This window comes from Phodopus roborovskii, unplaced genomic scaffold (assembly GCF_943737965.1).
Source record: "Phodopus roborovskii unplaced genomic scaffold, PHOROB, whole genome shotgun sequence".
NCBI lineage: Eukaryota > Metazoa > Chordata > Mammalia > Rodentia > Cricetidae > Phodopus > Phodopus roborovskii.
Window position 1 is genome coordinate 45,983,317 of NW_026126418.1, and position 16,284 is coordinate 45,999,600.

Genomic DNA, 16,284 nt, shown 5'->3' on the forward strand with positions numbered 1-16,284 from the left:
GAACTTCAGTCCTGTATCCACCAGGAGAACTAGAGACCTCACCAGTATACACTGGAAGATGGGATGGGTAGCTGACAGTATAAGAACAAAGTCAACAACAGGAAATTCAATAGGATACCCCCAGAGACTAGGGAATCCACACAAGCAAGACCTGAACATCCCAACACAGAGGAAGCAGAAGAGGACAACCCTAAAAAGGTTCATGGAGATGATAGAGACCCTAAAAGAGGAAATTAAAAAATCATTTAAAGAAATGGAAGAAAAAAACAAATCAAAGAATGCAAGAAAGCAGCAAATGTCTTAAAGAAAGCAAGGAAAGCCTAGAAAAAATACCAAAAAACAAAAACAAACAAACAAACAAACAAAACCCAATCAAACAGATGAAGGAAACAATTCCAACAGTTCATAACCTGAAAACTGAAATAGAGACCATAAAGAAAACACAAACTGAGGGAATGCTGGAAATAGAAAAACTTGATAAATAATCAGGAACTAAAGATACAAGCATACATAACCAACAGATTACAATAGATAGAAGAGAGAATCTCACGTGTTGAAGATACACTAGGAGAAATAGATTTGTCAACCAAAGAAAATCTTAAATCCACAAATCCCCATCACAAAATATCCAGGAAACATGGGACACTGTGAAAAGGCAAAACCTAAGAATAATAGGTTTAGAAGAAGGTGAAGAAAACAACTCAAAGGTGCAGAAAATATTTCAACAAAATCATAGAAGAAAACATTCCCAACCTAAAGAAATACATGCCAATGAAAGCACAAGAAGCTTACAGAAAACCACATAGAGTAGACCACAAAAAATTCTTCTCACCACATAATAATCAAAACACCAAACGTACAGCATAAAGAAAGAATATTGATAGCAACAAAGGAAAAAGGCCAAGGAACATATAAAGGCAAACCTATCAGAATTACGTCTCCATGGAAACTCTTAAGGCCAGAAGGTCCTGGATAGATGTTCTACAAACACTAAGAGCCCACAGATGCCAGCCCAGGCTACTATACGCAGCAAAGCTTTCAATCACTATAGATGGAGAAGCCAAGATATTCCATGACAAAACCAGATTTAAACAATCCAGCCCTACATTAAGTTCTGGAAGGACTCCAACCCAAGGAATACGACTACACCAACAAAAACATAGGCAATAGATAATCCCACTTTACCAACAGCCAAAAGAAAAATGGGGGGAAATCCACACGTAATACGCACCTATAAAAAGGCACAGGCAAGCTGAATGGATATGAAGACAATCCATCCTTCTGCTACATACAAGAAATACACCTCAACTTCAAAGACAAATGTTACCTCAGAGTTAGGGGTTTGGAAAAGACTTTACAATCAAATAGACCCAAGAAACAAGTATGCGTACCACTCATAATATCTAACAAATTAGACATTAAACTAAAATCAATCAGAAGAGACGAAGAAGGTCATTTCTTATTTATCATAGGAGAAATCCATCAAGATAAAGTCTCAGTTCTGAAAATCTATACTCCAAATACAAAGGCAATCACATTCCTAAAAGAAACATTACTAAAACTCAAATTACACATAAAACCTCACACACTTACAGTGGGAGATTTCATCACCCCACTCTGCTAGACAGGTCCAGCAGACAAAAACTTAACAAAGGAACTAACAGAGGTTATGACCAAATTGACCAAATTGGTTTTAACAGACATTTATAGAACATTCCATCCAAACACAAAAGAATATACCTTCTTCTCAGTGCCACATGGAACCTTCTCTAACACTGACCTTTGTATTTTATCAGACCACCATGCTTTAAAGTTACAATTCGACAACACAAATTGCAGAAACCCTACAAAATCATGGAAATTGAACAATGCACAATTGCACCATTCCTGTGTCAAGGAAGAAATAAATGAAGAAATTAAAGACTTCCTAGAACTCAGTGAGAATGAAGATACAACATACTCAAACTTATGGGATACTTTGAAAGCAGTACTAAGAGGAAAGTTCCTAACACTAAGTGCCCACATGAAGAAACTGGAAATTAGTCACATTAGAAAATTAACAGCACAACTGAAAGCTCTAGAACAAAAATAAGCAAACTCACCATGGAGCAGTAGATGCTAGGAAATAATCAAATTGATGGCTGAAATCAATAAACTAGAAACTAGGAAAACAATACAAATAATAAATATAACAAAGAGTTGGTTGCTTGAGAAAATCAAAGATAGATAAACCTTTATCCAAACTAATCAAAAGTCATAGAGAGAACATGCAAGTTAAAAAGATCAGAAATTCAAAAAAGAGCTAACACCAATACTCCTCAATTTGTTACACGTGATAGAAGCAAAAGGTTCAATACCAAACTCTTTTTAGGAGGCTACAATTACCTTGGTATCCAAGAAACACAAAGACACAACTAAGAAAGAGAACTACAGACCAATATCCCACTTGAACATTGATGCAAAAATACTCAATAAAATACTGACAAATCAAATCCAAGAACACATCTGACAAATCATCTACTAGCACCAAAGAAGCTTCATCCCAGGGATGCAGAGGTGGTCAACGTATGAAAATCCATCAATGTAATCCACCATATAAAAAAATGGAAAAAGAAAAACCACATGATCCTTTCACAAGATGTTGAAAAAGCTTTTGACATAATCCAACACCCCTTCATGATTAAGGTATTGGAGAGATCAGGAATAACAGGGAATACATAAATATAATAAAAGGAATATACAGCAAACCGACAGCCAACGTCAAAAATAAACATTGAGAGAAACTCAATGTGATTCCTCTAAAATCAGGAACAAGACAAGGCTACCCACTCTCTCCATATCTCTTCAATATTGTACTTGAAGTTCTAGCTACAGCAATATGAAAACAAAAAGAGATCAAGGGATACTAACTGGAAAGGAAGAAGTCAAACTGTCACTATTTGCAGATGATATGATAGTTTACATTAGTGACCTGAAAAACTCTGCCAGGGAACTCCTACACAGATAATCACCTTCAGCAAAGTGGCAGGATACAAGATTAACTCAAAAACAAACAAACAAAAAACAGTAGCCCTACTATATACAGATGATAAAGGGGCTGAGAAAGAAATCAAAGAAACATCACCTTTACAACAAACAGCATAAAAAATCTTGGGGGTAATGCTAACCAAACAAGTGAAAGGCCTATTTAATAAGAACTTTGAGTCTTTAAAGAAAGAAATTAAAGAAGATACCAGAAAATGGAAAAATCTCCCATGTTCTTGGATAGGTAGTATCAACATAGTAAAAATGGCAATCTTGCCAAAAGCAATCTAAAGATTCAATGTAATCCCATCAAAATCTTAGCACAAAATTATTCACAGACCTTGAAAGAGCAATACTCAACTTTATATGGAAAAACAAAAGATCCAGGATAGCCAAAACAACCCTGTGCAATAACATTCCTGACTTCACGCTCTATTATAGAGCTATAGTCCTGAAGACAGCTTGGTATTGGTGCAAAAATAAACAGTAAGACCAATGGCATCGAATTGAAAATCCTGATATTAACCCACAAACCTATGAGCACCTGATTTTTAACAAAGAAACTAAAATTATACAATGGAAAAAAGAAATGGTGGTGGCATAACTGGATGCTGACTTGCTGAAGACTGCAGATAGATCTATATCTATTGTCATGCACAAAACTTGAGTCCAAATGGATCAAAGACCTCAACATGTATCTAGCCACACTTAACCTCTTAGAAGAGGAAGTGGGAGGTACCCTTGAATGAATCTGTACAACCAGTGGCCCCATAGACTTCCCAGGCCTCCCAACTAACACCCACATTCAGGGAATCTGGGTCAGTCCTATGCTGGTTTCCCAGCTATCAGACTGGGGTCCATGAGCTCCCCTTGTTCAGATCAGCAGTTTCTGTGAGTTTCTCCAGGCTGGTCTTGAACCGTTTTCTCATTACTCCTTCCTCTCTGCAACTGGATTCCAAGAGTTCTGCTCAATGTTTAGCTGTGGGTGTCTGCTTCTGCTTCCATTAGCTACTAGATGCCTTCATCTCATTAATCTCATTATTGGGGAAGGGCATTTAAGGTAGCCTCTCCACTATTGCTTAGATTGTTAGTTGGGGTCATCCTTGTAGATCTCTGGACATTTCCCTATTGTGTGATTTCTGTTAAAACCTATAAAAGCTCCCTCTATTATGGTATCTCTTTTCTTGCTCTCCTCTATTCTTTCCCTGACTCAATCTTACTGCTCCCTCATGCCTTACTGCTCCCTCATGCCCAACTCTCCTCATCTCTTCTTCCTAATTCCCTCTCCCCTTTCTCCATGCTCCAAATATGCTTGGGATATCTTGTCCCTTTCCCCTTCTCCAGGGAACCATGTATGTCTCTCTTCGGGTACTCCTTGTTTCCTAGCTTTTCTGGCCGTGTGAATTGTAGGCCAGTAATTCTTTGCTGTATGTCTAAAAATATATATGAGTGAGTACATACCATGTTTGTCTTTTTATGACTGGGTTACCTCACTCATGATGGTTTCTTCTAGTTCCATCCATTTTCCTGAGAAATTCAAGATTCCATTGTTTTGTTTTGTTTTGTTTCCTCGCTGTGTAAATATACCACATTTTCTCCATTCATTGTTCAGTTGAGGGGCATTTAGATTGCTTCCAGGTTCTGGCTATTACAAATAATGCTGCCATGAACATAGATGAGCAAATGTTCTATGAAAGTGCGTCTTTTGGGTATGTGCCTGAGAGGAAATACTGAACCTTGAGGTAGATTGATTCCCATTTTCCTGAGGAACCACCATACTGATTTCCAAAGTGGATGTACAAGTTTGCACTCCCACCAGCAGTAGAGGAGTTTACTCCTTTCTCCAGTTCCTCTCCAGCATAAACTGTCTTTGGTGTATTTTATTTTAGCCATTCTGACAGGTCGTGAAAAGTAGGTGACTTGGAAACAAATCATTGAGCATTGTCTTCAATGTTCTGTGGTGAATGACAGAGGTGAGTAAACCACTTCCTCCTATCTGAATACACATAGAGACCAGTGATAGGGAGGCCTCCTCTACTATGCTCTGACTCACACACTGAGAGGGCAGAGTATCAGGGCGAGGACTGACTTGGGGAGCATTTTACAATGAAAATTTAGCATTTAATAAGTCATCACTGTCTAGAGTCAAACATTAAAAAGAAAGAAGTTCCCCTTATTCACAGTGTCTCTATTTCTCTTCTTTACAACGTAGATATCTCAGGGACTGCTATACTTGTATCTTGAATACCAACCCTCCCCTCAAAACTGATGAGGCAGAGACTTGGTCGCCAGCATGCAAGGGGATGGTGAAACCTTAGTGAGGCTTAGTGGAGGACACATAGGTCACTGCAAAATGTCTGTGATGAGGACTGTGTGGCCTTCTTTCTACTCTCCTTTACCTCCTAGCCATGAACTGAGCCATGTTCAAACCTGTGCTCTTTCTGTAATGTGTTGCCTCACCACAGGCCTCAAACAACAAGGCCAGCCTACGATGGATTTAGACCTCTAATTGTCTGAGGCAGTGGTTTCCAACCTTCCTAATGCTGTGCCCCTGTAATACAGTTCCTCATGTTGGGGTGACCCCAGCCATAAAATTATTTCATTGCTACTTGATAACTTGTAATTTTGCTGCTGTTATGAATAATAATGTAAATATCCGTGTTTTCTGATGGTTTTAGGTTCAAAGAGTTGAGACCCGAGGTTTAGAACTGTTGACTTAAGGTTGTTTTCTAAAGTGATAGTTAATCGAGGGACTTACGGGGAATTTTATGAGAACTGTCAAAAGAAAAAAGAGAAGAGATAGAAAGAGACTGAGAGAAAGTCAGTACAGGCCACCCACATGTGTGAACATCTACACACATCCATAACTAGGACACATCCATAACTAGGAGACTGAAAGGCAGAAGGACACATGCAACACATCACAGACAGATTTCTAGTTTCTGTTATCTTAGTTAACTACCTTTTTAAAATCAGCTTACTGGGTAAAATTAACCTTTAAACACTTGCTCACTTCATAGCCTATCTAATATTCACTTCTGCAGATAAGAGATGCTTTGATTTCCGTAGTCTCTCTTTCCTTCTATCCTTTCATTCCCACCTTCAGTGCAGTGTTATAGAAGTAGGAAGTGTAATATAATATTGTCAATAGATATTTATGAAATTTCCCCAAAAGTATAAAAAATTAAAAGAGAGGTTTATACACTAATAATTCTCTATTTGGCTGTACCAACTGACAATAATAATCTTTGTCAGTAACAAGAAAGTGTCCCCCAAATTAAAACATTCAGCCAGGTAGTGGTGGTGCATGCATTTAATTGCAGCCCTTGGAGGCAGAGGTGGGCATACCTCTGTGAGTTCAAGGTCAGGCTGGTCTACGAAGTGAGTTCCAGGACAGCACTTGCAATAAGCATGCAGCTACTTACCTTGTCCCTGGATTCCACATCTAGGCTCTTTGGTAACCAATGAAAATAAGTTTCAACTATACACATGGCATTGCTGATTGATTTAAATGAATTTTAGATTTTAACATGATGGTAGCAATATAGTAGGAAGTCACTCATTTGAAATCAATTTTTTAAAAAGCAAACAAAACCAAAACTTAAAGACAAAACCTTAAAATTTTATAGAAACTCTTTCTATATCCCTGAGTGAACCTTCACACTGCCTCTGTTAGAACAAACAGCACTTAAGGTTTCTGACTAAAGAGGCTGATAATGAGAGCTTTATGTCGCCTTTGACTGAAAGTTAATTCTGTGGTAAAGACATTGCACAAATGTTTTGCTTACCAGTTCTGGGTGAAAGCCTGATGTTGATTTGTGTAGCCACTTGAGCCTGTTGTCTCTGTAATCACACGGGTGGTGGAATCTCAGGGATCCTTTATCAGTGATGGCCGCCATGCACCAGTCTCCATGCTTAATAAGTCTTACCCAGGTATAATTAAACTGTTGAAGCTGTAGAGAATGGGCACAGGAAAGGCCATTCAGGTAGCAAGCACAGACAGGAGATTTGCCAAAGACTTTTATCAGCAATAGATGAGATCATGGGTCCCCTGATCTGATGAGTATGTATGTTACTTAACCTATCCACTGTCATATTTTTCATTGTCTCTGTTGGCTTTAGTAATGATTTTCAGATGTTTAGTCTTATAGCCCAGGTGTGTGCTAAAATCATGGTTCTCTTGCCTCACCCTTCCTGACATCTAGAATTGCAGTATCACCATGGCTGGCTTTAAGTTGGGATTTAATTTAGACTGTAAGGATATATTAAAGAAATGGTGGCAAATCAAAGTGTAGCCCCTGAACCAACATCATGTTACCCAGAAATGCTGAGTCTTTGCCCCATCATGGACCCTGTGAGTCTGAGTTTGCACTAAAACACTCCCAAGGTGATTTGTGGGAGTATCAGTGTCTGAGAGCCAAGGATAGAATAGAAGGCCATGCAGTTGCTAAAATAAGCTTGATATCACCTTAGAAAGGGTTTAAAAGTAAAAGCCTAAGACTTCTAGTTAAAATAAAGGACAGGAATTGAGGGTGAAGCCATTTCATTTCTTCTGAGTGTTCTAGATGAATAAAGCTTATCAGTTCTGCCCCTACCAAAATAACTGCCTCTATTTCCTGTCCTTGTTATTATCCAAACAAACCACCAGTAAGAGAAACCCAAAAGGAGCAACAGGTCCAAAGAGTAATGGAGCTTTCTGGTAGGTAGTGGCTCTATTACTCATATTTTGATCTTACCTTCCCAACTTGTTGGTATTCAAAGTTGAGTTTCTGGTGAAATACTGATTTTACAGGTATGCTAAGTTCCTACAGTGCTAGTTTAGACTAATTCTGCAGTTTGTTTTTCTATGATTTGTTACTATTTCCATTGTGAACTTTAACAAACAGAAGTCATTTCTTTCAGCTGACTCCTTAAGCTTACCATCTCAACTCTTTCCTAATTATAAAAATGTTTTCTTGGCTTCAGATTCACAATCCACAGGAGAATCATACTGACAGATCTGTCTTCTATTCTAGGGGCAGCTTGGGACTAAGATGCAGAAATGGGATGTACTTGAAAATACAAGCCACAATGCTTAAATCCAATCAAAGAAGTTAGACAGCAAGCTGAGGCCATCGTCACAAAATGATCTGTCTATCAAAGTGTGATCTGCAATCTGGAGGCTGATTTGTATACATGAGTCAGTCTTTCTGTGAGTCCTATTTAGCATCCAAAGCAGATACCATTCCAGTCTGGGGTGCAGATGCTGGAGAGGGAGGTGTAATCACTTGAAGCTTACCTGGAGCATCGCAGGAGTTGTCCTCTGTTTTTCCTGGCCCCATTCCCTCCTATCCACCATCCTCTGATTTTGTGATTATGTTGTTAAAAGATTTTCCATCAAGGATCATAGTTTAGGGGAAGTCTATCACTCCCTTAAGATATCAGAGGAAAGGGGAAGTTGGGGAAAGGAATGTAATCAGAGAATAAAATGGGTTCCTCAGGATGGCTGCTTAGAAACATGGTTTCTACTTTATCTTTTGACAAACTCTAAATTTATCTATCCATCTATTCATTTGTTGATGTTTTTTTCAAGACAGGGTTTCTCTGTGTAACAGTCCTAGCTATTCTAAAATGAGCACTATAGAGTAGGCTGGCTTCAAACTCACCGAGGTCCACCTACCTCTACCTTCCGAGTGCTGAAATTAAAGGCATGTGCCACCACTGCCTGGGTAAATTTTATTATTATTGTTACATGCATGTGCATATGTGATACTTATATGTAAGTATGCATGTCATAGATGCTCTGTGGAGGTCAGAGGAGTAATGCGGAACTAGTTCTCTCTGTACACCTTCATGTGGGTTTTGGGGATTGAACTCACATTGGCAGGCTTGTATAGTAAGCACCTTTATCCACTGAGCCATCACACCAGCCACATATTAGGCATTTTGTCTTTACACTGTAACAAATGTTTACACAGCACCAAGCATTAGCATTAGGTAGTGCTTACAGCCACCAGAGTGTTGTCAATTCATTTCAGTTTTAGAGATAAGCATTATCTTCACTTTCATTTGCCAAGGTTTAAGACTTTATGGAAGTTAAGCCAAATTTGCAAGTCAAGACTAAATCCATCATGGAGCAATGACTTCAATGCCAACAGTTCCCTCCCTTATGTTGCTTCTCTGTTTAGTGGCATTTCCTTAAACTAGGCCATTGACTACCCTGATATTTAGACATTTACGGTTTCTCCTGGACAGAGATCAATTGTCAAGTAAACAATAGCATGTCAGTCACTATTCTTGTCCACGAAATACTGAGAGACAGAGAACCCAGGCTGAGCCTACCTGGCTGCTCCCATCACAGTCTTCCAGTGTGGCTGTGGTATTTTCAATGGAAACGCACCTGCCCAACGCCACATTAACAAGCTAAGAAGCAGAATATAAAATGCTCATTAAGAACAAATACATCTTAATGTACAACAAAGCATTCAGGCACATTTAGAAAATATAAGGTAGACAGCTATAAGGTTACTAGATAATCAATAGATTAGCCAAAGTTTATAGTAGTTGACTGTCATGGTCACAGCTCTAGAAGAGACACAGTGATCCTTTCACAGCACAGCTTCAATCTGTGAACCTAAGCCTGTGATTCAGCCACAGTGGCAATAAGCATTCGCTTCTCTTTAACTCTTTCCAGGGATACTGAATGAAAGGGAGAAAAAGTTGGTATAGAGAGAAGGGGATTTTTTTTGGCTTGAATTTATCCCAATGTATATTTTACAATTCAATGCACACACCTCCAATGTCATCAAACCAAGACTTACAGGATGTGTTCCTCGGCTGACCTTGCTAAGTGATCTGACTGTTTAGGTACTGACTCCTAGACAAATTGAATGCTCCAGAGAACAGCAGACTCTAGCCAATTCCCTGTCACACTCCCCCTAATGATCCAGTCAAGTTATGACTCATTAGAGGGAAGTCACGGAAAGCTAAAGCAAAGCCAAGCATAAAGGCCCTTCCTGGCAGACTCAGCTTTTTAATGAATTTACAGGTCAAATATGGAGGAAACTTTCTATCAGTCACTATCTAAGGCAGAGACGTTGATTCCCTCACCCTGTCTGACATTTCAGGGCAGGGCTAACAGGATGGTAGGTTAATAATGCAATTTAGGCTTTTCAATTTGCTGCAGGTGCTGTGTTAAGGAGAAATTATACGTGTTCCATGAAAGCCTGCTAAATTTGGGAGGTGGTGACGATGTTTGTGTTTCTTCAGTTTTTATGGGGCCCAATACAGAACTTTAGTTCTGGGGTGCTGTAACAATGGAGGTGTTGGCCACAGAAGCACCAGATTTTGTAGCAGACTCTGTAGTAGGTTAGTATCTTCTTGTGAATACATGCCTTAGCTTGAAGATAAGTAAGGAGTAATTTGCAAGGTCAGAGAATGCAGAAGGCAGCACTGAGAAGGATAACTGCAATAAGTAGGAAGGAGAAGGATAACTGCAATAAGTAGGAAGAATGCCCTCACAGAAACATGCAGGGAGTATGAAATGCATCAGAGAGTTGGGACCGGGCTCTTCCAAACCTTAACTGACCTGTGGCTACTGGGTATTAGGAAGAAGAGTTTATCTACTAAAACAGAAGAAAACAAAGCTGCTGAATTCTCTCTGAGAATCTGAAGACACACATAGACCTTCATTTGGATTGGAGATAAAAACATGCCCTACTTGCTTGAACTAGGAACCCTCGCTGACCTTCAAGGAATATAAGAGCAAACATCGGCAGGTTGGTTATTTCTAAAGTGTCTGACGTGGGGGGCACGGCACACAAAGCAATACTAGAGGGACATATCTCCATTAACACACACACACACATACAAACACACACACACACACACACACCATGCTCCATTCAGTACTTCAAATGGCAAAATGACAAATACGGGCACATCCACCATCAGCAGGTATGAACAGTGGCAGCTTGAAGAAAAGATGCCACAGCACTCTATGTTCAGCAAACATGAACAGACGTGCAGGGGGTAGAGTGATTCTGGAGTTCAGAGAAGGAAACAGAGACCCTCACTGGTCTTTGGATACTATCAGGGAAGTGAGTCCCATATCCTCACAGATCATTCAGAAATTATCCCATCTTAAATAAATTTGGAAAAATCTGGCTCCAACACAGCTGAGGAAGTTGCTTTCCCCTGGAACTTCTCAGAGCCTCCCATATGAGAGCATGCACTCAGGACACACAGGGTTTTCTTTCCAAGGTCTACACTATCAAGATAGTGTTTTGGGGAAAGCTTACTATAGATGATTTTCTTGTTATTTTATTTGTGTTGTTTCATTTATATTTTATTTCAAACAGTTCCTTCCTGCAGGCATTGGAAGGCACTGGAGCATGAGCAAAAGTTTCTTTTCGTGGGTCCTTCATGCAAACCATTTCTATGTAGCAATAATAGTAATAATAATAATAATAACAATAATAATGATCTATCGTGTAGATTTTATATTTTCTGAGTTGAATTATTTCATTTTCCCAATGTCAAAGTTGGAAATCTCCCACATTTAATTGCATAATTGTTAAATCTTAGGTTGAGACTGTTTGCTAATAATGTACTTCAAGGGAAAAACACTGCTGTTGAGGCTATTTATTGATTACAAATATTATTGACTATGAGAAATTGCCTATAATAAAAACTTTCATTGAACTTAAATTTCTAGTGTGAAGGTTGAATGATGAGAAAATGTGAAGTGAGAAACAAAAGTATTTCATGTTCTTGCAACTTTTCCTGGTTATCATGATCGATTGAATTGTATTTGATATTAATTGGGGGGAAAAAAACCTCAGTGACATCTAGATGAGGCAGCAAAGAATGGAAGTAGAAGAAAAATGTTTGGTGAGGTTGCTTTGAAATGTATGATCAGCGTTTTGATATATTACTGGGCAGATATTTGTTTTATTTATTTATTTATTTTTTTGAGAACTTTTCAAAGATAGAGGCAACAAATAACGGGAATCAAAAGGTTGTTTGATTGCACCCTCTGGTGGCTGACGTTCAGTAGTGCTGCTGTTGAGATTCTCAAGAGAAATTCACTGATCCTTCTCTGGCCACCCTTGTTGGGAGGATGGAATTTAAACATGTCAGTAGTATGTTTGATGTGTATCTGAGATCTACTTTGACCTACTCCAAATCCTGCTGATCTCCTGTGAACTAGTGACAACACTTTCCTATGAATAAACCAGGTCCAATGTATTTATTGGTTAAATTTTATAAAATCAGAACAAATGTTCAGACTACCTTTCTGTTTTCCATACCCTCCCTTGATTTCCCCGGTGAGAATAATAGCATCACTTTTATTAATACTTTGTTATCTGGGGATTTAACAGACTGGGAGGGGGGCTGGTTTATACATCTGTTTCCTAGGAAGAGCCAGAGATGGATGTTCTGAAAAAGCAGACATACTGACAGACAAGTTAGAGATCTTCCTGAACAAAAAGGGGCAGGGGCTATGAGTGACAACAAAAGAACACTAGGAATATTTATAAATAAACATGAAAAGCAGTATAAGAGACTGAGCACAACTATAAGCATGAGGTCAATCAAAGGCCACCAAAGGAAGCAGCATTCCAGGGTGAACTCAGCTTTGCCCCAGGGTCTCAACTTCTGTCAGATTCTTGCACCACTCCATATTCAAATTATTTGCCCTTTGTGAGACCTCCCTTAGTGCCTTGAGTGTTTTTTTTTTTCAACTTCTCAACAAACCTTTTAAAAAATACAAATTAAAGCTGGTATTTCTACTGACTAACCCCACTGATAAAAGAAGTAAAGGAAGAGAACTACTCACAAGGACCCACATGAACCAACTCTCGATACTTTACCCACAATTCTCCACCTACATTTCTCCATTCATACCCTGACAATAACATTCATCTCTCCATATCTTGGCTGCCTCCAGTCTGCCCTGAGTTGGGTAGCAGCTGAACCTCCACCTCAGGGCTGGGTTGGCACTGTGTCTCAGGCCTGGCTTCAAGTCTTCTCAGAGGATTTCTTGATAGCACGAATTTCAAAGGAGTCAGCATACAAGAGCATCATATTCCATATTCATACTTCACTTACTTATTGTCCCTGTCCTCCATTCAGTGTCAGCTTCCAAAGGAAGGGATGACACCTATATCTTGAAGTGATATTTACTATAAGTCAGCATGACAATCATATGCTAGACTTTCTCAGATTCACCTCTAATGACTCTCATCTGTACTTTGTCTCAGTGGCATTCATGCCTGTTGCTTAAAGTATATTACTTCATTCTTTTCTAAGCATAGATGAAGGAGTTTATGTATTGTTTTTGCAAAGGAAGATTGTAAGTGGCCACATTAACTTACCACCCCACTAGCTCTCACAATGGGAGCCTTCAAGTCAGGAAAGACATTGTCCAAGTACCACTTGAAACTTTTGCATTTCAGCCTCTTCCGCAACTCCCTTTGCTGGGTAAGGTTACCCACATCCAACCCTTGGTCTATGAGGTGATCCCCATGTCCATAGAAGAGCTCCTTGTACTCATCAAGCCAGACCTCAGCCACCCGCACCAGATTCCGTTCCACTGTCTTCAGGCGGTCTTTGGGGAAGGAATACGGATTGTCATTTCGGAATATGTGGCCCACTCTGGAACAGGGAATGATCTCAATTTCTCCACCACACATCCAGACCTAGGAATGAGTCAGTGAAAAGCACCAATTATCAAACAGTAGTTCACAAATCACAGGCAAGTAACAATGTCATGGTACTACCTAGAGACATTTCTCTTCCTGTTAAAAGTAGTACTTCCAGCTTAGAAACACTTCAACAATAGAAAAGAACACTCAGTAGGTGTATTTAGTCTCATGTATGGTGGAACACTTTTTGAACCCTTCCAAACCATCTATGTAAAATTTCTCTTTATCTCTTTTCCAAAGAACTCTTCATAGAATGCCAGTATATATAATATGCCACTTATGTTCCTGTTTGGGTTGGCTCAGAGAGAGTTATGGATGTTCATTTGTTTACCTCCTTCTTTGGGAGACCTGTAGGCTTATGCTACCCAACTCAAAACTATTCTTGGTCAGGACCTCCAAACTTATACCCATTTGAACACAGACCAACCAGCCACATAAGGAAGCTGGTATTGGTGTTCTTTGTTCTTGCTACAGCTTTCTTAGGCATGAGTCAGTGATGACTAAGTCACTGCATGCAGTCTCCAAAGGTGCTATACTGATCCACTCACTTGGCATGCTGCTGGCCTGCACTGGAGGGTTTTTTTTTTTTTGGTCATTTGTATTCTCAAGATCACCCCTTTGCAGATATTTGCACTGCTTCCAATGCATCAGAGAGCTATTCTAAGTAAGTCCCTGTATGTCACAGATGAATCCCAAAGGAATTTGTATTAAGCATGAATTCCATAGCTTTTGTGTAGAAAAAAGAAAGTAACTTCCCCATAATTAAACCTAGGAACATTGTTGTGAAATATTAATTCTAATAGTTTTACAACAGTGGCTCATTCTCCCAAATTAAGTCTGGCGAATGAAAGTCAGCCCATAGAAACTGTGCCATGGTGATGTTTCTTCTCAGTTGCAACAACATACATGATTGTATTAGTAAAGTGAAGCCATTTGGGAGTCATAAACACTGATGTGTGTGTGTTTGTGTCCATAGGTTGTGGTGATTGTGTAAGAGTGTTTACATGTATGCTGAGGTCAAAGGTCAACAGAAGGTGTCTTCCTCAATTGCTCTGCACCTTAACTTTTGAGACAGTTTCTCTCACTGAAAGTGGAACTCACTGATTGAATAAAAGTAGCTGGAATTATAGATACACATCATTGTACTTGGGTTTCTACACAAGATATGAACTCAGGCTCTCATGTTTGTATGCCAATATCTTCAGCAACTGAGCCATCTGCCCTGTCCCTAGAATGATTAACTTTTAACTGGAAAGAAAGAAAGGAAGAAAGAATGAAAGAAACAGTAGTGAATACCTTGAATGACAGCTCCATATTTTCTCCTCCCCAAACGTCCAGACCAGGGTCATAAGTTCCAAGTTCATAAAAGTAACTTTTATCAATGGAAAATAATCCACCTGCCATGACTGGACACCTACAAAAAGAAAGGATTGTGTTATACTTTTGTCCCATGACAACTTAACTTCTAGAGTGGGTCCTCTTGTCTGTGTGGGAGTTTAGAGGCATTTCTGGATAGATTCAGGGAGGTCTTGGGATAGAGCCCGCAGCTTGTCTTTAGTAAAAATTTTCTGGTTCACAGGGACTGGCTTGATTAGAATCTGAGAAGAAGTAGGTGGGGCTAGCATTCTTATCTGTCAATCATGTTCTGTGTTAGGGCTAAATTGGGTGCATTTCAAATTGAATTTGGGGTTAGGAAATAGCACACTTACTTCTCAGGAAACTTTGCTAACTTCGATAAAGTCTTATATAGAATTATAATTTTTTGAGACATATGCTTACTACTGTAGCCCAGGCTACCCTTAAATGTGCTACCCTCATGTTTCTGCCTCCTAGGTACTGAGATTACAGGCATGAACCATCATGTCTAGTTGATACTTACAAGTCTTGCTGGTTTTCAGAAGATAGAGTACAACTTTATATATTTTTTTTAACATTTTCTGTTTTTACAGAATAACTTTGGACTACTGTCTAGTCTTTAGTTTCACAGACTTACCTTATTATGTCAGTTTCTTTAATTCCATTTTTTGCAACAACATCTGGAGGAATTGTTCTCCAGCCAAAGTTCATGGGCCATGTGAAGACACCTCTTTGGAAGTTGTCCACTGTCATGTAACTAATTCAGGACAAACAAAACAAATGAAATCACAAGTGCTAAGCTTGCTTCTGTGTCCCTGGAATTCACTAACACGGCTTCAAGTCAGGTGCAGGTGTGGGATGGATGATAACACACATGGTTCTGCACCACCAACTCTCAGTTCTGTTCAGATGAGCTTATGGATATGACTTACACTGGTGGTTAGCTGGCTCAATTGCTTGTTTTCCACTAACACTCATCTTTCCCTCTATAATGGCCATTTTAGAGGGAGAAATGATAACTTAGGAAAATATACAGAGTTTCCAAAAAGGGTATGACTAGAAAGCTGAAGAAAATAAATATTTGGGAGTTCAACTGACTATCAAAGGGGATGGTTTTGATAATGAGCAGTTGGATTTATTAACAGAAAAAAAAATGGTGTACTGGTCAAATAGGCTACTGAATTGATAGGTTCTGATCCCAAGATATCTCTGTGGT

At 39.2% G+C, this 16,284-nt stretch overlaps 1 protein-coding gene across 1 annotated transcript in view; it reads right to left on the reverse strand.

Moving 5' to 3' along the window:
* Positions 1-16,284, reverse strand: part of Galnt5 (polypeptide N-acetylgalactosaminyltransferase 5) — a 39,308-nt gene that overhangs the window by 1,530 nt on the left and 21,494 nt on the right. The window contains exons 5-9 of the mRNA XM_051184668.1: positions 15,706-15,825; positions 15,009-15,126; positions 13,383-13,706; positions 9,346-9,426; positions 6,813-6,977 (exon numbers count right to left, since the gene is read on the reverse strand). Coding sequence (XP_051040625.1) covers positions 6,813-6,977; positions 9,346-9,426; positions 13,383-13,706; positions 15,009-15,126; positions 15,706-15,825 — 808 coding nt within the window. The remainder of the gene's footprint in view (positions 1-6,812; positions 6,978-9,345; positions 9,427-13,382; positions 13,707-15,008; positions 15,127-15,705; positions 15,826-16,284) is intronic.